General features: G+C 39.5%; 1 protein-coding gene across 1 annotated transcript in view; it reads left to right on the top strand.

The window, feature by feature from the left end:
- The first annotated feature begins 16,153 nt into the window (after positions 1 to 16,153).
- VIPR2 (vasoactive intestinal peptide receptor 2) overlaps positions 16,154 to 23,948 on the top strand; it is a 101,908-nt gene continuing 94,113 nt past the window's right edge. Inside the window, exons 1-3 of the mRNA XM_021706134.1 lie at positions 16,154 to 16,290; positions 17,086 to 17,177; positions 21,477 to 21,584. Of these exons, the coding sequence (XP_021561809.1) occupies positions 16,154 to 16,290; positions 17,086 to 17,177; positions 21,477 to 21,584 (337 nt within the window). The remainder of the gene's footprint in view (positions 16,291 to 17,085; positions 17,178 to 21,476; positions 21,585 to 23,948) is intronic.

Genomic DNA, 23,948 nt, shown 5'->3' with positions numbered 1-23,948 from the left:
TGTTCACATCTGGTAAAAATTAACGCAATCACAGGCTAATATCTATTCTTTCTGAGAGTTGCTACCTGTGAGGTTTTATCTACATAACAAAACTGATTTTTCTAGCCATGCTTTTCCTCTTCTCTTTCGCCAATCACCTGTCTTGTGCTCCAAGCTCCCATTCTTTCTGTAATTTCAAGATGATATAAGTATTTCTTTAACTCCTATGATTTTCTTTTTTTGTCTTTTACAAAATAGGCAAGTAGTTGAAATACAAGAGTCTAAATGATCATCACAGACTGGATTACGGGTAGCTGAGATTAATATCCAACCTCTTCCATTCCCATTCTACCATGTCTGACCTCTTCTTTTCTGATTGTGTGGTGAGAGGTAAAAAACAAGACTAAAAAGTTTTTACATTCAACCTAATATTTAAAGATTGAATAATGAGGACTGTAGTTGCAATACTTGCTTTGGTTTTGTTCCCTCTAAAAATACTTAAGCTTCTAAAATATATTACCTTCTTTTCTATTTTTATTTTATTTTATTATAGAAACATGGGGTACACATGAGGATTAACTTCATAAGTAGGCTGCATATAGTTGAAATGCGGACTTCTACGTAGCTGTCACTCACCCTGGGAGTGGACCAGGTACCCTTTATGTTGTCATGGGCCTCTCTGCCTTCTCCTTCCCTCCCCTAGCAGTGCCCAGCAACTGCAGACTCCTCCCTTGTGCTGGTGTGACTAATATTCAGGGCCCACTATGAGTGAGAACATGCAGTGTTCAGTTCTTGGTTTTTGTGATAAATCATTTAGTGCTATGGTCTCCAATTTCATCCACTGTGCTGTGAAGACCATGATTTTGCTGTTCTTTATGACTGTGGAATATTCCATTGTGTATACGTACCGCATTTTCTTTATCTAGTCCACTTTAAATGGACAGTAGGATTGCATCCATGTTTTTACTATTGTGACTAGTGCTGCAATAAGCATGTATGTGCAGGTGTCTTTTTGGTAAAGTTTTTATGTTCCTCCAGGTATATTCCCAGGAAACAGATTGCTGGATCATAAGCAAGGTCAATTTTTAGTTCTTTTAGGAATTGTCGCACTGCTTTCCATAGAAGTCGACCTAGTTTGCGCTTCCACCAACAGTGTACAAGTGTTCCATTTTCTCTGCACCTGCACTAGCATCTGTTTTTTTGTTTGTTTGTTTCTTTTGACTTATTAATGATAACCATCCTTACCAGGGTTAGGTGGTATCTCATTGTAGTATGTAGTTTTTATTTACATTTATCAGATGGTTAGTGAGGTCAAGCATTTTTTCGTGTTTGTTGGCTGCTTGTATGCTATCTTTTGAGAAGTGTCTGTTCATATCCTTTGCTCACTTTTTAATGGGGTTTGTTGGGAGCCGGCCACGGAGGCCCACTGAGCGTTAGGGATCAGGGGGGCTGTTGACCTCGAGACCACTAGAAGTGTGTTCGGGAGCTTTTGACCCCATTGCCTCTCCCTTTTCTTGGCAATAAAGCCTCATGTTGGCTCAAGCATGAAAACTCCAGACAGGGACGAACACAAGCTAACATTAGAAACTCGTTGTTCCCATTTCCCTTTGTCTGCGGTTTTGACCTTTGTCTGGTACAAGCCAGGACCACATCAAAGAGCTCAGGAACTGAGAGCCTAGCATGACCTTTTGATAGAGCAATAATATGTAAAACTGGTTTTAGTTATTTTAAGTTTCATTGATTATGTTAGGGTAAAGCAAAGGAATAGATAAACTGTTTATCAATACGAAAGTTATTCATAAGTAAACTAAATAGAATAAAATAAAATATAGATTACAATTGATAGAATAGGTATAATATTTATAGAAACTGTAATAATACTTCTAAGGGATATTAGTCTAGCATAGGAACTGGAAAGACAAATTGGGTTTGTTTTTTACCATGCTTGAAGAAATATCTGGTGGGTAGGGGATGCCCCCATGCACCTAGTTGTCTGGGAGACATCTGAGTCTGAATGTGCAAAATTTGGAGATAAAAACCCTCTGTACTTTTCAATAAACGGCTTCTGCACTAGACAGAGTCCAGTCTATTTCTTTTCTCCCCCTTTTCCTCATCCTCCTTTTTTTCAGTCACCGAATCCGTCTCACCTCCAAGGACCACAGATCCTGCAGGAGCAGGACTCCGGCAGGGATTGTTTTTTTTCTCTACACTTTACTTGAGTTCCTTGTACATCCTGGATATTAGGCCTTTGTCATACATGATTTATAATTTTTTTCCCATTCTGTGGGTTGTCTCTATTCTCTTTGCTGTACAAAGGCTTTTCAATTTGATGAATTCCTACTTGTTTATCTTAGCTTGTAGGGCATTTGCTTTTGAGAACTTCGTTAAGAATTTGTTGCCTACTCTGATGTGCATGAGTGTTTCCTACATTTTCTTCTAGGATTCTTATAGTTTGAGGTTTTATGTTTAGGTTTTTGATCAATTTTGTGTTGATATTTGTATATGGTGATAGGTAGGGATTCAGTTTCATTCTTCTACATGTGATCAACCAGTTTTCCCCGCACCACTTGCTAGATATGGGCTCCTTTCCCGAGTGATTGTTATTGGTGGATTTATTGAAGATGAGTTAGTTAAGAGACCATGTTTTTGCTTCCTGAATCTCTGTCCTGTTCCACTGGCCTATGTGCCTATTCCTGTTTCAATATCAGGCTCTTTTGGCTACTGTAGCCTTGTAATAACGTTTACATTCTGGAAGTGTGATACCTCCAGCTTTGTTCCTTTTACTGAGGATTGTTATAACTATTCATGCTCTTTTTTGTTTCCATATGAATTTTTGTATTGTCATTTCCAGGTCTGAGAAAAATGGTTTTGGTAGCTTGCTGGGTATTACATTGAATCAGTAGATTACCATGGGTAGGATGGACATCTTACTATCTCATGCAATTTGTTTTAACATATTTTATATTGCACCACACTGATCATAAATAAAAATACTAAAAAAAAAATTGAACTATCTAAATTTTGTGTTGTCACATTGCATTTTTTGTCATCTATATTCCATCTCATTTTATACACTGACTTTCAAGTATTACATTAGCATATATTACAAAAGTACTATATATCACAAAAGTTGTTCTTTTTGACTATTGAATTTTTAACTTTATTGATGAAAAGACTAAGATAGAAATGCTGCCCATAAAATGATAAAACAGGTTTTTTAAAAAATAAGTATATCCCCAATTCTTAAAATATATGCAGTTTATAATGTTAAGGGATTAATTAACATTAGGAAAAAGCACGATTATATGATTTTCCACATAGAACAGTGAAAATATGCCTGACTATTTTTTAAAGGATTATGGAGAGAACAGGGTGGCAATGTAGAAATTAGTGACATTAATCTTGGAGAATAATTTGGAAAAAATCAAAAGAAAATAGCATACTCTTGCTCCAAGTGACTCTTGATGTCAATTTTACTATTTGTCTATAAGGCCTTTCAACGCTTTTAAAAAGGTATTTGTACATATTGATTTATGTTATTATTGGTTCACATTTTAAAAATTTAGAGTCAAGTTACCACTATGTAATTTAAAATCCATATTCCTTCACTATAAATAGCCAAAAACTGAGACAATAATACATTTTTAGGTTTACTATTTAAATATAATGAAATGACTAAAGTGAAACGTACATTTTTTGTCATTTATTTAAGACAAAAACATCATTTCTAAAGTTACATTTTTTTTTTTTGCTTCTTCCCCACCATCAGGATAAAGACTAAAAGTAATAAACACCTATCTCTTTTTTTAAACCAATTCAAAGACTCCCCCATTTATCTCCAGATGGTTGCAGATACTGTACAAATTTAAGATATTGATAAAAGAACTGCCCTGCACTTACGAGAAAGAAAAACCTGAATAGTAATTACCCTAGACCTCAATCAGTAAGCTCTCTTTTCTACTATGTCTCAACCTGGACCTGTAAAAACTGTAGACTCTCAGCACAAATAATATTGTCCACTCTACCCCAGAATACCTGCTTAACAAAGATCAACACTTCCAAAATACATTTCTATTTTTTCCCCAGTTAAAATCTGATAATAGACAGATCTATCCTTAAATTTTCTCTTAGAGCAGTTATTTTAGAAAGTTTGCATATTTTCTCACCACCTTTTAAGACATAAATCCTCTACCATAGAGAACTGCTTTCTCATGGATTACTATGTTTATACCTGATTCATGACTAAAATCTTAGAATGAAAGCCACTAGGTCTCCATTTATATCTGTTTGTATGTTTACTTATATGTGCATATTATGTATATGCAATATTTTATTACTTCAGGATGGTACCAACAAATTAATTTTTAAATCCCTAAAAGATCTCTATTTTATATTGGCTTTGAAAGAAATAAATGATTCTAAATTAAATATGCCTAAACTTCCCAGAAATATAAGAAGTTAACATCACATTAATCCTGCTTTTAGAAACTCATTGAAAATTTTAATTTTAATAGCAATATAGTTATTTGCATAAGTTTAATAAGAATCTGTCCTTTTTTACAGGACATAATCTGGAAAATTGGTTATATTACCCTATATTACCAAGGCACTGACTGGAATGTCATATTTGAGAATGTTGTACATACAATCAGATATGACCAGGCAGTTTTAAAGAACTAGGGGTGACAACAAAATCAATGCTTATAAAGCCCTTGTGGAAAAACTGGCCTGCAAATCTGTCTTATAGGATTCCCAGAATCACGAGAGGGTAAGGAAGGTCATATCCTGGCAGGTCCAGGAAATTTAGAATATTTTGTGGACTTTGAAAAGGAAAGGATTCACTTAAAATCTGTAGGTACTGCAGGTGAAGTCTTTTGGTGAGTCCTTGGCTTGGACTTTTTAGTCTTTAGAAGCCCTTAAAAGCCCAATCTGAGATTCTTATATGAAGAGTTTTAGCAAAGCAAATATAAAAAGACCTGAGTGGTCAATTACCATTTTTGCTGCCCTTATGTAAAAATCAGGGCAAATCTAATAAAACCAAACTTATTTTGAAAACAAGAATAATTTTATTTTGACTATACTTAATTAAAATTGAGAGTAACTGTAGAGAGAAATTTTATTTTTCAATAGAATACAATAACCTGCCCTTATGAGTTATCAGATACTAGACCTGTTCATTATATTTGAGCTTTTTTCACCTCTTTGTAAACTGGAGCTTGCTGCCTTGTGTAATTTGTTTGTGATTAGCATTTCCAATTTTTCTACCACCCTCTTGACTTGGTATCACTGAGAACTAAGCTGCCATTTTTCTTTTCTTTTTTTTTTTTGAGTTGGAGTCTCACTCTGTCGCCCAGACTGGAGTGCAGTGGCTGCTCCCAGCCACTGCAGCCTCAACCTGCTGGGCTCCGGCAATCCTGCCTCAGCCTTCCGAGTAGCCGGAATTACAGGGGCACGCTACCATGCCTGACTGATTTTTTGATTTATTGTAGAGATGAGGTCTCTCCAAGTTGCCCAGGTGGGTCTCGAACCCGTGGGCTCAGGCAATCCACTCACCTCAGCCTCCCAAAGGCGCGGGATTACAGATTGAGCCACCAAGCCCGGCTGAGCTGCCATTTTTCTAAAGCCCTGCATACTGAAGCTGGATGATTTGATATAAACCAACAAATTTATCCCCACAACAGTCTGGGTAACTCAGAAAGTTCACAAGAACACTTGCATCTGTCAGGTTGTGCTCTAAGAAATAACCATTACTATGACATTGCCACTATAACCTTCACTAATGACATGTCAATCTCAATATCTACAAATCTTCTCCGTTGCCTGCTTGTTTGTCTATTCCAATTATTCATTTTTCTTGTTGTTTTCTTGGTATAATCTATGCCATTTTTTAACCTCTACAAATCTCTTACATTGTAATTACTAATCTGTATCTTCTCTCCACAGCAATCAACCTAGTTTCTTCTTTTTTTTTTTGTAAAACATCTAGAAAAATCTCAGATGAGACAAATGTTGGTACCCATCTGGACCCTCAGAGTTGTTGTAAAGATTATTTTAAAATGAAAATATTTGAGCTAAAGAAAGTGCAGAATTTAAACTTATCTGAACTCCTTTATTAAAGTATATACTACTCAAAATACAGCTACCATTACCTCTCCACTCAAGTAAGTTTGTGAGTTCAGCTGCCTTGGAGATGCACTGCCCACTCCATTTACATCAAAAAGCCCAATGGAAATTTTCATACTTTCCCATTGAAGTCCTAAATTACCCTTTTTTGTTAAATTTGATATATAAGACTTAATCTCTGGTTATTTAGTAAGTAACTAACCACTGGGATTCTCACATGTATGCATGTGTATGTGTAAATAAATCTTGTCTTTTTTTCTGTTGTCAGTTAATTCACAGTCCCCGAACATTTCAGGCCTAAGATGGGAGAGAAAATTACCCTTCTACAAATTTTACCATCCCATCTTATTGAAATTATAGCATGTCTTTGCTGTATTATAGGAAAATTGAGTTATTATAGAAAAATGTTCCTAATGTGATATGGAACAGATTTATTTTGATGTAATGTGTAACATCTATCAGGAAACAAAATAATCTTCCTATTAAAATATGTATGCAATTTATTGATAAGCTGTCATGCTGGACCTAGCTGATACCAAAGAGTTGACTGTTAGTAGCTCAAATCTGTGTTGTTACTTTATGTTAGTAGATTGAAACTGGTCATGGTAAGAATATTAACATTACTAAAATCAGAAAATTCTATATATCAGGGCTTCCCAGAGCCCACACTTTTTGTCTTCTAGAACTGGTTGCTAAAATTTACCAATATAGCACTAAACTTCAGTTTTTAGTCCATTCAGGCTACTATAACAAAATACTTTAGAGGGTGATTTTTAGATAGAAATTTTTTGCTCACTTTTCTGAGATCTGGGAAGTCCAAGATCAAGCTCAAGATAAAGGAAAGCAGATTTAGTGTCTGCTGAGGATTTTCTGTCTCTTGTAAGATAGCAGGTACCTTCTTGCATCCTCACATGGTAGAAGGGGCAAGGAAGCTCCGTTGAGCCTCTTTTGCAAGAGTACTAATTTCACTTATGTTGATGGATCCCTCATGACTTAATCACTTTTTCAAAGCTCCACCTCTTAATACTATCACATTGCTTATTAAGCTCTAACCTAATGAATTTCAGGGGGAAAGGGAGCAGGAGGAGCACCAGCATTCAGACCATAGCACTAAGTAATACTAATAATTTAGAGAAGCTAAATCTCTACCCAACTGATCCTTGTCATTATCAGTGAAGAAAGTAACATAATAGTCTTTGACCAGTCATTTTCTTCTTCCTTTTTTTTATTTTATTTTATTTTTTTTGAGTTGGAGTCTCACTGTCGCCCAGACTGGAGTGCAGTGGCCGCTCCTGGCCACCGCAGCCTCGACCTGCTGGACTCCGGCGATCCTTCCGCCTCAGCCTTCCAAGTAGCCGGACATTACAGGCATGCGCTACCACGCCCGGCTGATTTTTTGATTTATTGTAGAGATGAGGTCTCGCTGCCCAGGCGGGTCTCTAACCCACGGGCTCAGGCAATCCACTCACCTAAGCCTCCCAAAGCACGGGATTACAGGCTGAGCCACCGAGCCCGGCTCATTTCTTCTTATTACTTCTTTTTTTTTTTTCTTCAATAACTGTCTCTACCAAAGTAGTAGTCTTTGAATTGATCTGGTTTGGACCTTTTTTTCTTACAGCAAGTTTGAAATAAAATCTTGATATGTGCTCTTAACTAAATTTCATGACTTAATTTTTTTAAACAGGTGAAGTTGGGCAACTCCCTCGGGTTCCTTCCCACTGTGGGAGATTTTCTGTTCTCTCAATAAATCCTGCTTTCTAAAAACAAAAACAAAAACAAAAAACAAAATAGGTGACTTTGTTCTATATTTTGGGAAAATTGGCTGAGTAATGAGTAGTACTTTATACTTGAGAATGGTAAGGTTACAGAGCAGTGATTACCAGTTGAAGACAGATGTACCCAGTCAAGCACTTTTTCTTTGAGAGTCATTGTCAGGGAAGGAGCAAAGTGTCAACAAAGCAAACATTGGAGGTGAATTATTAATCTATACTCTGAAAAGTCTTCAGACATAACTAGGAGACAAAATGGAAGCTAGTTCTAGTGACTCAACATTTATTTTATAGAAAAATATGTAATCTTCTTTAGTGATAGTGAACTGAGACCAGTTTGAACAATTACAATACCTGGATATTTTCTCTTTTACATTTTGTACACCCATTGAGTTTTTAAAATTAATTTTAGTAAAACAATTAGGTATAATTTCAATTGTTTGATTTTTAACTATATATCCATACTATTTTCTAATATACATTCAAATAAAGTGTGCACATACACATTTGTATACATAAACAAGCTTTATATGCTTATCTGTATGACATCAAACTAATCTGAGGAACTACTTAAAAATCAGTTAAATAATGACAAAGCACCCCTGTTAACAAGGATTGACAAAATTCCAGCATCAGATTTAGCTAGTATTAGACGTATACTTCATTTATTAATTTATACTGTGTGTGAAATACAAAACTAAATCTGAGACAAAATTACCAATTGATGTTTATTCATAATCTTCTGGCAAGGGAACCCATCTGCCTTCACATTTATTTCAGCAGGGGCTTAAGAGTGTTAGAAATAGAATTAGTTTTACAGAATAAAAAGAGGAAACACAAGTCTCTGATTTACAGATTTTCTATTAAGATGGGATTTTTTTAAGTGGTGAAGACCTTTTTTTATTGATCTTTAAATACATTTTAAAGTTCTTGATTGGTTTCAAGGGGGAAAGTAAGCATTTTGAGGACATTAGATAAAAAGGATGGATTCTTCAGTTTTACAGGCCTAATGTATATTGTAGCCAGCCATTTCCTGAAAATATGGGGATTGAAGGAGACATTTTTGTGGTCAGGCTGTCTTCACAGTCTTTATGGATGGCTGATGTGGAGAGTATTTCCACCATAGCAAGCAGTTTCTTTCTCTCTCTCTCTCTCTCTCTCTCTCTCTCTCTCTCTCTCTCTGTAAACATAATAAGGCAGCTGCTTCTCCTTTTTTATGTATGTAATTATTACTGGTGGATTTATTTATCATATTCATTTCTTCCTTGCAAAAGGAATGTGGTAAGCATTAAAGTGTAATTGTTCCACACATCTCTAACATGGCTTGACCTTCCAGTCAGAGAATGTAAAGGTCCTCTGAACAAATAGAACAAAGTTCAAAGTGAAGTTTAGAAAAAGCAAAGCAAAAGAAATATAAAACAGTAGACTACTTAGACCAGGTTATGCACAGCCCTGTGGGTTATTGTAGGTGTTTGTGTTTTCTTCTGAATATTATATTAATCTATTGGATGGTTTAGAGTTGAAGAGCTATGTTTTCAAAACATCAATCTCGCTGTTTTTTAGAAAATAGATGAAGGAAGGCAAAAGGAAGATCTCAAAATCAACATATATATTAAAGGCACTTATTTTGTCATATATTATTTATTTAAAATATGAAAAAATATATAAAGTTAAAATAGAAATTTATTTTAAAAGATTTTTAGTTTAGTTAGATAAATTACTCACCTATTTCTTTTCTGAAAAAATTGAAGTTCCTTGACTAACTCCCTCCACCATTGTCCATGCTCCCTGCCTTACTCATAAATATGCTCTCGCTCTCACTCGGGTATACACACACATGAATCAAAATGAGGCCTTGTTAAAACACAAATTGCTGAATTCCACACTGAGCGTTTCTGAGGTCTGAGTTAGGGCCCTACAATCAGAATTTCTAGCAAGGTCTCGGGTGATGTTATGGTTGCTAAAATGTATTTTTCAAGCTACATCAGATATGGTCACTCAAACCTTTGAATATGTCTGAATAAGAAGCTATATACTTGTAGTTTGAAAAATTATTTCCCTTAATCTACTCCTACTTGCCTGAAAGAATTATTGCTCCTGCTCATAAATCACACCATTGAACTAAATTTACACTTATTCTTGACCTAGTGAACAATACATTTGATAACTGTTTTTATATCATCTGATATTAGCTGTTTGCTTTTCATATACAGCCTTTATATTGTTGACATAATTTTTGATACTTTGTTGAATAAAACTAGAAGTGACCATTCCTGTCGTGCCAGCCACCGCAGTCATACGATTAACCCAAACTAATAAATATCCGGCGTAAAGCGTGTTTAAACTATACTTAAACTAAAGTTAAACCCTGACTAGGCTGTAAAAAGCCCCAGTCTAATCTAAAATAACCTACAAAAGTGACTTTAATACTTTGAAGACACGACAGCTAAGACTCAAACTGGGATTAGATACCCCACTATGCTTAGCCATAAACATAAATAAATACAAACAAATTTATTCGCCAGAGTACTACAAGCAACAGCTTAAAACTCAAAGGACTTGGCGGTGCTTCACATCCCTCTAGAGGAGCCTGTTCTATAATCGATAAACCCCGATCAACCTTACCACCTCTTGCTAATTCAGTCTATATACCGCCATCTTCAGCAAACCCTAAAAAGGCTTTAAAGTAAGCACAAGTATAAGCATAAAAACGTTAGGTCAAGGTGTAACCTATGAGGTGGAAAGCAATGGGCTACATTCTCTACTTTAGAGTATTACGAATATTCTTATGAAAACAAGAACTAAAGGAGGATTTAGTAGTAAACCAAGAATAGAGAGCTTGATTGAAATAAAGGCCATGAAGCACGCACACACCACCCGTCACCTTCCTCAAATGCTACTCCACAACAATCTACATAAAACAAATTACAGCATGAGATGAGGTAAGTCGTAACAAGGTAAGCACACTGGAAAGTGTGCTTGGAATAGACAAAGTGTAGCTTAAATCACAAAGCACCCGGCTTACACCCAGAAGATTTCACAAATGACCACTTTGAACTTAATCCTAGCCCAATATTAACTAACTAAATTATACTAAATCTTGTAGACCAAAACATTTACCTTTAACCTTAAAAGTATAGGAGATAGAAATTTATATAGGCGCTATAGACAAAGTACCACAAGGGAAAGATGAAAGATACCTTATTAAAGTACAAAAAAGCAAAGACACTCACTTTTACCTTTTGCATAATGAATTAGCTAGAACAATTTCACAAAGAGAACTGTAGCCAAAACCCCCGAACCCAGACGAGCTACTTGTGAACAGCCATAAGAGCATACTCATCTATGTCGCAAAATAGTGAGAAGATTTACAAGTAGTGGTGAAAAGCCTACCGAGTTTGGTGATAGCTGGTTGTCCAAAATAGGATATAAGTTCAACTTTAAATTTACCTACAGAATAAATAATCCCCATGTAAATTTAAATGTTACTCTAAAGAGGGACAGCTCTTTAGAAATAGGAAACAACCTTACTTAGAGAGTAATTAAAATCTTTTCCATAGTTGGCCTAAAAGCAGCCACCCATTAAGAAAGCGTCCAAGCTCAACTTACCAGAAAATGCCTTAATCTTAAAAACCAAATGCAACTCCTACAACCACACTGGACCAATCTATAAATAATAGAAGCAATACTGCTAATATAAGTAACAAGAAATTATTCTCCTCGCATAAGCTTATATCAGACCAGATAATCCACTGATAGTTAACAACCCAATATAAACAATTATAAATATACAACTTATTATACCCATTGTTAACCCAACACAGGCATGCGACTCATTCAAAGGAAAGATTAAAAGAAGTAAAAGGAACTCGGCAAAATTTTAACCCCGCCTGTTTACCAAAACCATCACCTCTAGCATAACTAATATTAGAGGCACTGCCTGCCCAGTGATATATTTATTAAACGGCCGCGGTATCCTGACCGTGCAAAGGTAGCATAATCACTTGTTCTCTAAATAAGGACTAGTATGAATGGCCACACGAGGGGGGGGTTTTACTGTCTCCTACTTCCAATCAGTGAAATTGACATCTCCGTGAAGAGGCGGGGATATTTCAATAAGACGAGAAGACCCTATGGAGCTTCAATTTAACTACTCAACCAGTACTAAAATAACCTAATAGGATTAACACTAAGTTGAACATGAGCCGTAAATTTCGGTTGGGGTGACCTCGGAGCACAAAAAATCCTCTGAATGATAATACCCAAGACCTTACCAGTCTAAGTAAAAATCATTTATTGATCCAAACTTATTTTGAACAACGGAATAAGTTACACTAGGGATAACAGCGCAATCCTATTACAGAGGTCATATCGACAATAGGGTTTACGACCTCGATGTTGGATCAGGATATCCCAATGGTGCAACCGCTATTAATGGTTCGTTTGTTCAACGATTAAAATCCTACGTGATCTGAGTTCAGACCGGAGCAATCCAGGTCGGTTTCTATCTATTTATTATCTCTCCCAGTACGAAAGGACAAGAAAGATGGGACCTACCTCTACTTGAAGCGTCCCTTATTTAATAGATGAAATAATCTTTATCTAATAAATTAATAAATAATCCTACCCAAGAACAGGGTTCGTTAAGATGGCAGAGCCCGGTAATTGCATAAAATTTAAAACTTTATTATCAGAGGTTCAACTCCTCTTCTTAACAACATGTTTCTAATTAATCTACTAATCCTAATTATCCCAGTTCTCCTAGCTATAGCCTTCCTAACATTAGCAGAACGCAAAGTACTAGGATATATGCAACTCCGAAAAGGCCCTAACATCATTGGGCCCTATGGTCTCCTCCAACCCTTTGCAGATGCCATAAAATTATTTATCAAAGAACCCCTCCACCCACTTACATCAACATCTCTACTCTACATCATTGCACCAACTCTTGCTCTATCCCTAGCTCTCATTATATGAATTCCCATACCCATACCACACCCTCTCCTCAACATAAACCTAAGCGTCCTATTTATTCTAGCAACATCCAGTCTAGCCGTATACTCTATTCTCTGATCAGGCTGAGCATCAAACTCCAAATACGCACTAATTGGTGCACTCCGAGCAGTAGCCCAAACAATCTCCTATGAAGTAACCCTCGCAATTATTCTCCTAGCAATTCTCCTAATAAACGGATCCTTTACACTAATAACACTAATTACAACTCAAGAATACTCTTGACTATTTCTCCCCTCCTGACCACTAGCAATAATATGATTTATCTCAACATTAGCCGAAACAAATCGAGCACCCTTTGATCTCACAGAGGGCGAGTCAGAGTTAGTCTCAGGATTCAATGTTGAATATGCTGCAGGACCATTTGCCCTATTCTTCATAGCAGAATACACTAACATTATTATAATAAATGCTCTAACTACCATCATCTTTCTAGGCGCACTACATAACATCTTTACACCCGAAATATTTACAATCAACTTCATAGCAAAAACACTTATCCTCACCTCACTTTTTCTATGAGTCCGAGCCTCATATCCACAATTTCGATACGATCAACTAATACACCTTCTATGAAAAAATTTCCTTCCACTCACACTGGCTTTTTGTATATGATACATCTCAATACCCATCCTAATATGCAGTATTCCACCCCATCTATAAAACAAGAAATATGTCTGACAAAAGAATTACTTTGATAGAGTAAATAATAGAGGTTTAAATCTTCTTATTTCTAGAATCACAGGAATTGAACCTATACTTAAGAATTCAAAATTCTTCGTGCTACCTAATTACACAATATTCTATAGTAAGGTCAGCTAAATAAGCTACATACCCTGAAAATGTTGGTTCATATTCTTCCCGTACTAATTAAACCCCTAACCTTATCCTCCATTTTCCTTACCTTATTTTCAGGTACTATAATCACTATATTCAGCTCACACTGACTACTAATTTGAATCGGACTAGAAATAAGTATATTGGCTATCACACCAATCCTAATTGAAAAAGCCAACCCCCATTCAACCGAAGCAGCTACTAAATACTTTCTAATCCAAGCTACAGCTTCTATACTTCTAATAATAGCCGTAATTACAAATACAAGTTATTCCGGACAATGAACTGCTATAAACAAATTCAATCAAGCATCCTCAATAATAATCTTAATTGCCTTAATAATAAAACTAGGTCTCTCACCCTTTCACTTCTGAGTTCCTGAAGTTACACAAGGAGTATCACTAACATCCGGAATATTACTCCTTACATGACAAAAATTAGCTCCTATCTCAATCTTATATCTAATTAATATAACCCTAGACCTAACACTAATGATCTTAATTGCCCTAGCCTCTATCGCATTGGGCGGCTGAGGAGGACTAAACCAAACACAACTTCGAAAAATCCTAGCTTACTCTTCTATTGCCCACATAGGATGAATAATCGCGATTCATCCTATGTGGGCAATAGAACGTGCAATAGAACGTTGCACGGCAGCAACGTGGCATCCAGGGAGCCAGGCCTGCCCAGCCTCCTGCTGTCTCGCCCTCTGCACTGCCGCGCTCTATGGGCGTGGCTCTGGTGTAGGCGACTAAGTCTCTCTTAAGACAGAAGCAGGGCGAGGAAAAGTGTGGGGAGGTCTAGGTCGCTGCACCCAGAACCGCCCATTCTCCAAACAGTGTGAACTATATGGGGGGAGCACAGCGTGAGGGTCATGACGGGGGACCTCGCATGCCTCACGACAGAGTTTCTGTGCCTCAGGTGAGCAAGTACCACCTCATCTCAGATGTGACGGCCCTGCAGTGCATTTGTATGGCACAACACCATGTGTGATGTCCCCACAGTGTGTCCCCATATGTATACAGACCACACTGCCAAGGGACTTATATTCATTCTACACTAGAAGTGTAAACAGGAACCTGGACTTCCCTACGTATCCTTTGGCATCATGCCCAGTGCTTTTATAAGTATCAAATATCTTAAACATGAAGAGATTAAGTCACAGAAAGCTGTATCAGCATATATTCCCTGTGTGAGGTATATGGTGGTGATCAAGTAAGTTCGTGAGGTTAGAGACGGCAGATGTTGGTGTTGGCCCACCTGACACTGGGGCCTTCTCAGGAAAGAGCAGGGACAGGGAGCATGACTGGCCTCAGGCCCAGCTCCTGCTCTCCACTCCGAGACTCGGATCCCATTCCCTCACCTCTGTGAACCTTGTCTCCTCGCCAGGTGTCTGGATAAGGACTCTTGCCTGCCTCGGGGAGCTGCTTGGAGAACAGTGTAGAATGTTGGTAGAAGTTCTTTCCTAGATAAAGGGTAGCACGTAGTGAGGCTCTTTTGAGAAGTAATTGGTGTTTATATCATCGAAAGAAGCGGAAAATAGATCCACATCCCAAACTCAAAATAATACCTGTACCATCATCAGTGAGAGTCATGACTTGCCTGGGAGTAGTCTGGAGAGAAAGCAGGTTCTTCCGATACGAGTTGCATTGCAGCTTCCTTTTAATGATGGTGAGTTCCTCCTCACTTGGTGGAATGCCCCCTTTGGGTTGAAGATGTCACATAAAGTGAGTTACCACTGTCTCCCTCAGAATTCCACTTGCAGGAAATCTGTCCTCTGTGTCTTGCATTTACAGCATGTCGATAGGAACCTGTTCCAACAGCAGCCTCTCTCAGACCCTCCTCACTGTCTTCTGTGGATGTTCCATTAAAGTGCCACAAAGCTTCAAAAATGTCTGGAGGATGACTTGTATGCAAGATCAGTTTTTCTCAACCCCTGAGTCTAGAACCATGTTTTCAGGAGACCAGACTAATTTTTAAACAAAGAATTAGGAAGCCACCCATGCCAGTGTGCCCAGAAAGATTGCTGATTTCCTGAAAGCACATTCCCTTGACTAGCCTTCCTGTAAGTGGCCCACAGTCACTACTCTTTCTGCCCACCAGCCTCCTCATGAATTGCACTGACCTTGCCAGTATGCCAACCAGCTGATGGCTTCTCTCAGGAGTTCCCAACTGTCTTGGCTCCCCAGTCAGCCCTATGCATCCCAGAATGAGTAAGATTCCTTCCTGTGTTTAGTTATGTGGCTGTATCATAAACCACTTGAAGTACGATGGCTTCAAAATCAAGAGCGGACTATTTCCCACAGTTCTGTGGTCTGGCCAGAGGGTCCTACCCACACAGGCTGGGGCCATTCCTTGTCTACATTCAGCCAGTGCCAATGCAAGGCTGGAAGGTACAGGAAACCCTTGCTCTTCTACCTGGCCTCTCCCCCATGGCCCACGTGGGCTCCCTTACACTGGTGTGGTCAGACCCTTTCGTGACAAACATCTTCCAGAAGGAAGCAGAACGCTCATATGGGAAGCAGAATGCTCCCATCCCTCCAAGTGGCCAATGCAGGGTCACTCAGAGGCAAGACAGGGACAAGACTCCATGTCCAGAAGGGTGGAGCTTGTGGGAATGGGAGGAGAGGAACTCCAGGCTGCTCTGGGAGACTCTGCCAAGCTTACAAACATTCTGATGCCTCTTAAATATGCTACCTAACTACTTAACTAAATACTACATAAGCTGTTGTCCCATGAAAAGAAGCACTTGTCTCTTTGAAAAAGCTAAAATTAAGTTGCTAAGGAGCAGTAGAATTAGAAGTAAAGAAGCAGCTGTGAATGGTCAGGGTCATTCATGGACTCCAGCTTTGCAGGTCTGCATTTGCCCCACTTTGAGTGCAGTGACACAGGAGATGGACAGCAAATGGGGTGTAACTTACACAAGGCAGAACTGGAGGCCCAGTCAACAAGCTCACGCTCAGTGGAGAGGCTTTTGCTCTGCATTCCTAGCTTACATGATAAATGCACATTCTTTGTGCTTTAAATTAAATGAAGATGTTCAAGGCATACTTGTATGGCTTTCTGCTTTAACCATGCTCACTCCCCCAAGCTGCTAGCTATTACTTTGGGTGTGGGGCTGCCAAAATCGTGGAGAATCCCCCATGGGTGGGTTTTGAAAGATGGAGAAGATGTGTGTGATAAATGAAAATTACGTCTTTCTCATTTATATTAATTGGAAGATATTTTAGGTGATTCATATGGGATATTTGTAGCTGAAGAAGGATGACGTGGAGAAATGGCTCATCTGTCTGAGCGCGTTTGCCTCAGTGTGTTTCCAGTCATGAGGGTTATGTCATTATTTCCTCTCTTTGTTTGCTTTTAGCTTCTTGATTTGTAAGAGTGGCTTGTCAGTTTTATGCTTTGTTTGTTTAGCTGCTGACTCTAGCCAGTGCAGTCCAATGGAATCTCAGTGTGGTACTCACTAGCCATGTTCGGCTTCAGAGCATTTGAAATGTGGCTACTGCAACCAAGGAACTGATTTTTTAAGTGTGTTTAATTTTAATTCGTTTCATTTAAGTGGCCACATGAAGTTAGCGGTTGCCATATTGGAAAGTACAGCTCTAGGGGTTTGTCTCTATAAACCAATTTAAACCTCTTAGTTCATTTTATCTATTCTTTTAGCTAAAACTTTTACTACATTGTTGAATATTAAGGGAGATATCTGGCTTCTGATTTCAGTTGTACTCTTGTGTTTAAATATTTCCATTAATACTTGCTTTTCTTTTTTTTTTCTTGAGTTGGAGTCTCACTCCATCGCCCAGACTGGAGTGCCGTGGCCGCTCCCGGCCACCGCAGCCTCGTCTGCTGGGCTCCGGCGATCCTTCCGCCTCAGCCTTCCGAGTAGCCGGAATTACAGGCGAGCGCTACCACGCCCGGCTGATTTTTTGATTTACTGTAGAGATGAGGTCTCGCTGCCCAGGCGGGTCTCAAACCCACGGGCTCAGGCAATCTGCTCACCTCAGCCTCCCAAGGCGCGAGATTACAGGCTGAGCCCCCGAGCCCGGCTTACTTGCTTTTTTTTTTGACGGGGTCTTGCCACGTTGCCCTGGCTGGTCTCGAACTCCTGGGCTCAAGCGACCCTCTCGAGTAACTGGGACTACAAGTGCATGCCACCACACCTGGCTTAATACTTGCTGTTTTCACTAAACAGTCTCTGTTCTGTTAAGTGAGTGTCATATTTCACTCTTTTATTTGGAGTTTTTATAAATTGGGAATAGCCGCTGGATTTCACCAAGTCACTTTTCAGTCTATTGATAGTATCGATAGGAACATGCTCCTCTTTTCAGACTGACCTTTGATTTTATTATCACCATCTCAAAAACAGGATGCTACCAGAGCTTCAGAAGTCCAGTTCCCCTGAATTCCTCATCAAAGCCCTGTTCTTTATTTCTCGCGGTCTCCACAGATGAACTCTTTTTTCATGAAATCTAGACTCTCTCCTCTGTTTTCCAAATAAACCTTTTATCTCAGCTACAACATCTTTGCTCATGCTGTTGTGCTGGGACTGGGCCCTGCCTACCGCCCTCTTTGTCCAAGTGCTGTCCTGTGCCGCCATGGACACCCTGACAGGACTCTCTCCCTTTCCGAACTATCATTGCACCTAATTTGTATTACATCCGGTGTTGCGAATTGGTGGCCTGTTCTCACAGCATTGTGTAAACCAAATATTTTTAAATGGGCATCTTAATATTATTATACTATTTAACAAAGAAGTGCATGCTATAAAGTTGCAAAAAGCACAATGATGCTACAAGGCTTTTAATAAAGATAATATATCTGGTGTCTCTCCTCATCCCCAATTCTCACTCCTTATGGCAACTCCTTTCAACGCTTCCATTGCCTTCTCTGGTATTTGCTGCCATTTCTTTTCCTTTTTTCCCCTAATTTGCATCTTTGTTCATTAAATTCCTGAAATGAATAAGGATTTCTCTCTCATGTCATTCTCACCACCCATATATGCACATACTGTGGCCCCACCTTCCTAATAGGATCATATCACAGTTGCTAGTTTATGTTGTTTTGAGCATAGTTAAGCTCTGTAAAAGTTGGCATTTCCTTTCTTTATAACTTTATGTTTTTTCTGGAATAGTAATTTTCTCATTTTTCTGTCGCTTAATGTCATAACTACCTACCAACTGTCAAACTTTGGGCCAGAACAACACAAAACACTCTCAAGCAGATCAGAATCCTAAGACCATCTCAGGATTCTATCTTTTCTCTTAGAGCCACTACCCTCAATCCATGCCTCCTCCTGCAGCCAGGGCTCGTGGGATCCCAGTTAGGGACCATGAGCCTGGCTTCGGAGGTCTGAAAACTTCACAGAGGAAAGAGTCTGTGGTCTCAGAGCTTAGGATCAACCTCGAATGCGATGGAGAGTTTTCAGCTCTGTGCCCAAATCCTGGCACCCAGAGCCCCTCCTGGGGGCTCAGATCTCATGCTCCTGACTCTCACCCTCCGCTCTGCCTGGTTATCCAACACACCACTTTCTGTCCTCAGAGCTGTATGGACATCTCTTGACACTTCCCTTTCAAAGATTTGGCTGTCGTTTTTGTGAGGCTTGAGAAGCAATAGAAAGAAACTCCTAAGTTCCTAACTGGCCACTCGTGCCCTAGGGCTGCTTGTCCACCTGTGCCATAGGTGACTACATCCAGTGACTCTCAGCCACAGTCTTGTGCACTCCTTGAGCCCACACATCCATCTTCTCACAGCTTATAGTGCTGTTCCTCATATGTGCCTTTCAATAAAGGGACAAATAAAGGGAAGACATTAAGTCATCGAAGGGACAAGATGATACATTAACTCTGGTTGCCTGAGTCAAATCCTACTACAGTACAACAAATGCTTGATGTGGTACGAATTTAATATCTTTCTGTTAATACTTAAAACAGCAATGATTCGTATTATTATATAATACAGAGTTATTGCATTATACTATATGTCAATAGATATTTTAAAATATATTAGATTATGTAATTATTAGTATTAAATCAGAAATTTGCAACTTTTTGGTGAAGAGAGTTCAACCTTCAAAATAACAACAAAACTTTCAGAATGCGCTGTTTTTATCAGACATGGAGGGAACTTACAGGCCAGAGTCAGAAGTACTCGGTTATGAGCTGAGCACTTAAAGAGGGCTGCTCCTTGGACTCTAATTACAGCCTCACTCGTGGTGCCCACGCCTGGTGAGGCCAAGGCATGTATCTGAAGTTTTGAGGGATACATTCATATTTGATCATTTGTTTGAACATTTTTAAAGAAAACCAACATTTCTTTAAATATGTAGGAGCATCAATATAGTATGAATTTATGTACTCAAGTATTGGTATATAAACTTCATTTTATAATGAATACATTTTCATTGTATTAAAAATATTTATAAAGTATTTTCATCTATAAAACTTCGTTTGTAATCAACTTTTTGGAGACATATCTGTATTTTTGTATGTAAAACGTTCCTGTATTCAAACCAAAAAATATATGTTCTCCATGAGTGTATTTGTACAGTTATTGTACAGGTCTGGATGGCATGTCTGAGAGGAAAACCATAGTAAATTTGTTTGCTTGTTTTACCTAGGCTATCACACTGCTTGCCCAATATTGAAGTTTAAACAAAAGATAAAATTTTAGAGATCACAAAGTATAGTAGAAATACCTTGGACCTTGTAGTAAAAAGTCCTGGGTTTAAACATGGAATTTATCATAGGTATGTGACCTTGAGAAGTCATGAAATGATTTCAACCTTAATGCTTTTCATCTGGAAGCGAATGAATGCAATACTTGTATGACTTACCCTCATAAGGTGGTCATTAAGACCAAATAAGAGGTCTGAAAATGTTTTAAGGTACATATTATGCAAATTTGAGGCATTCAATAACTTTATGCAATTAACCTATGGTTTTCTTACTAGTAAGGCATCTTGACAGCAAAAAGATCAATCAATCTTATCAAAGATTTTAATTTGTAAGTGATTGTTAAAGTCAGGTTACCTAGAAGCACAAGCATATTTTCCTCTGGGGATATCCCTCCTCAAGGAAACCTGAGTCTCCACAATATATACTGATACCAGTGGTGTCCATTTGATCACACTAGGGAATACAGGTCAACAAGAAAAAACAGTGTCTCTCTTAAAATTCAAAAAGTAGACTGCACACGGAATTATGAGAATACTTTCTGCAGAAATATGGTCATTTCTCTAAAGCTAATTAAATGGACCCACGTTTATTATTATGATTATCATTACTTATTATTATACATTAGTTTCAATAATATTGGTGATGCAAGTATGTTTCACAGAAAGATGATTTGCAAGACAATTATCTAATTAATGGATTTTGCATTTCTTTTCTGTTCTATTCTATTCTATGAGTCGGGGTCTCACTCTGTCACCCAAGAGGGAGTACAGTAGCCAGATCACAGCTCACCACAGCCTCCACCTTCTGGACTCAGGCGATCCTTCCACCTCAGTCTCCTGGGTACCTGGAACTACAGGCACAGGCTACCAAATCCAGCTTTTTTTTTTTTTTGTAGCGATGAGGTGTTGCTATGTTTCCCTGGCTTGTCTCAAACTCCTGGGCTCAAGCAGCCCACTCACCTCAGTCTCCCAAAGTGCTACGATTACAAGCATAAGCCATCACATTTGTGAAGCTTCTGTCACTTTGTGGTGTGCCTTTGTGGGGCCTGCGGTCCTGCCTTACTTTGCCTTTCTCCCTCCAGCCTGCAGTGGCGTCTGGGACAACATCACATGCTGGCGGCCTGCTGATGTGGGAGAGACCGTCACGGTGCCATGCCCAAAAGTGTTCAGCAATTTTTACAGCAAACCAGGTACTGTGTGTGCACTGAGTCCCTATGTTCCTCCACAGTGTTTGTGTCTGAGAATGTGGGTGTTTTCCATGAAGGCAACAAGAAGCAGGAGCATCACTTTCTGTTGGTAACGTCCAGAGGCTTCCTGCTACTCAGGAGAGCCAGAACAGCTGAACCGTGTAAGGGTGAATAGGTCTTGGGGAGCAGGAGGTGTCATCTGCCTCAAGCACAGGGAAAGAACCAGACAAGGGTTGTTCAGGAGCAGGAGACATAGACAAACAGGAACCAAAGAACTGAAAATGTGTAAGAGATGGGAAGGGAGACAAGCAGGAGACTATACCAAGGTTCCATGTATCCCTGCTGGGTTGGTCCACCGGGGAACGCAGGGCGTCCTCCAGGGTTTTGAGGGAAGTGCGCTGTGGTGCCTGGAGCCGTGATGCTCGGAGGAGAACCACCACCAGGAATGTAGTTTCTCCTTCCCAGAAAGAACCTCTTTACTGAACCAACTCTTTTCCAATTCTCAACTCCCCTCCTTGCTTCACCTGTTTGATGGTGCCTAAAATGTGCAGTTTCTCCTAGTTCGAAGGCTTCTCCTGTGTCCAGGGTTGCTCTGTGCATGAGTGCTGCAAACATCTCTTGGCTCGATCCTGAAAGGAGGGTTTTGCTTGTTTGTCTGGTTTTGTAAGTGATTCTGATTTCCATGATGTAAGGAAATCTATTACAAAAAATGGAAAATAGAAGGTACATCTGGACACAGACAAGCATAATACGTTGGAGTGCTACAGAGAACTTACTTTGGTCTTGGTCAGATGGTAGTGGGCGAACACTTGTAGAGTTAATAGTGCTGACGTATTGCAAAACAGTATTGGAAAGTGGAATGGAGGAAAAGGAGGTTCAGAAAAGAAAGATAGGGAGACTCTCTCACCCCGAATTGCCAGTGGGGAGGTGGTCGGAAGATAGAGACTGTCCTTGTGTGATTACCACTAGTCATCCACAAGTTAGAACCAAAATTATTTAAGAGAATCTGACTTCAAGAACTGTCTCATATAATGAATAACCTGTCTGCTGAGTGGCTTAGGCTATAAACATTCTCTGGGAAATCCAGAATAAATTGGCATGGACTCTGGTTTTTTCAAGTCAATGTCATGGTTCTGGGTCTCCAGAAAGCAAACAGCAGCCTGGTAATTTCCACATTGCAAACACCAGAACCAGTTTCTGGGCCATCTGTGGCATCTAACCCAACCTCTGACAAACAGAGGCCATCTGAGCACTGGGCACCCGGGTCAGTTAGACTCTGACTCTGCTTAGAATCCTCATGCTTCCTCCACAGGGAGAATGAAAACTCCCAGTCTGTTTTGAGTTAAATGTTTGACACTTTTGCCAGGCACGGTGGCTCACGCCTGTCATCCCTGCACTCTGGGAGGCAGAGGCAGGTGGATTGTTTGAGTCCAGGAGTTTGAGACCAGCCTGGGCAACATAGCCAAACCTTGCCTCTACAGAAAATAAAAAAACTAACCCAGCATGGTGAGGTGTGCCTGTAGTTCCAGGTGTTCAGGTTGCTGCGGTGGAAGGATTACCTGAGCCCAGGCGGTGGAAGCTGCCATTAACCCTAATGATCACACCACTGCACTCCAGCCTGGGCAACAGAGTGAGAACCCTACTCAAAAAAATAAAGATGCTTGACACTTTTTTCTCAGACAGGGAGCATGACTCTGCCTTGCTATTGTGAGGAAATTTGTGGAGTTTCCCTGAGTCTGAGTAGTTCCAGCTGTCTACTTTTTCAACCAATCACAAAAACGTGAACCAGGAGATGGCATGTACAGACAGTGGACAGATAATCAACATGCAATGTCCACATGGAATGTCATCTTTTGGGGCATTAAACAAGCATTTTTTGCAATTATTTGGAGGAATAGGGGTGTAACAGAAAGCTGGGGGCTGAGGTGGGTCCACTTGGCATCATACAGCAGGGGGCTTCCTGTGACCTGTAAGGAAAGCTGAGTCATGGAGCACGCTCAGAATAACTTCAGTGCACAAACCTAGATGTTCAAGAAATAGACCTGTCTTTTTATAAGAAGTTGTCTTCTCCTTTTATTTCTTATCTCTGCAACAGGAGAGAGTTGGGGACTCCATCGTTAAGTTGGGGATGTGGCCTCGGGTTGACATCTGGTCAACATCATGGGTGCCTCGCACACCACCATGGCAACCAGCACTCTGGCGCTTGGCGTTTTTGTACCAGGGGAGAGCCTGAGCCATGTCCAGTGGGAAGCTCCTTCTCCAGATCCTACCCCCTGTCCTGTGTTGGTTGTGCCTGGGAGACAAGCCCTCTCCTGGCCTGGGTTGGACACTCCTGCGCAGGGAAAGCTGTGAGGACTGGATGCTTGT

Source organism: Carlito syrichta, unplaced genomic scaffold (assembly GCF_000164805.1).
Source record: "Carlito syrichta isolate Samal-C Ts95f unplaced genomic scaffold, Tarsius_syrichta-2.0.1 Scaffold315176, whole genome shotgun sequence".
NCBI classification, from domain to species: domain Eukaryota; kingdom Metazoa; phylum Chordata; class Mammalia; order Primates; family Tarsiidae; genus Carlito; species Carlito syrichta.
The sequence above is the reverse complement of the archived record's forward strand: the minus strand, read 5'-3'. Positions and strand labels throughout refer to the sequence as shown.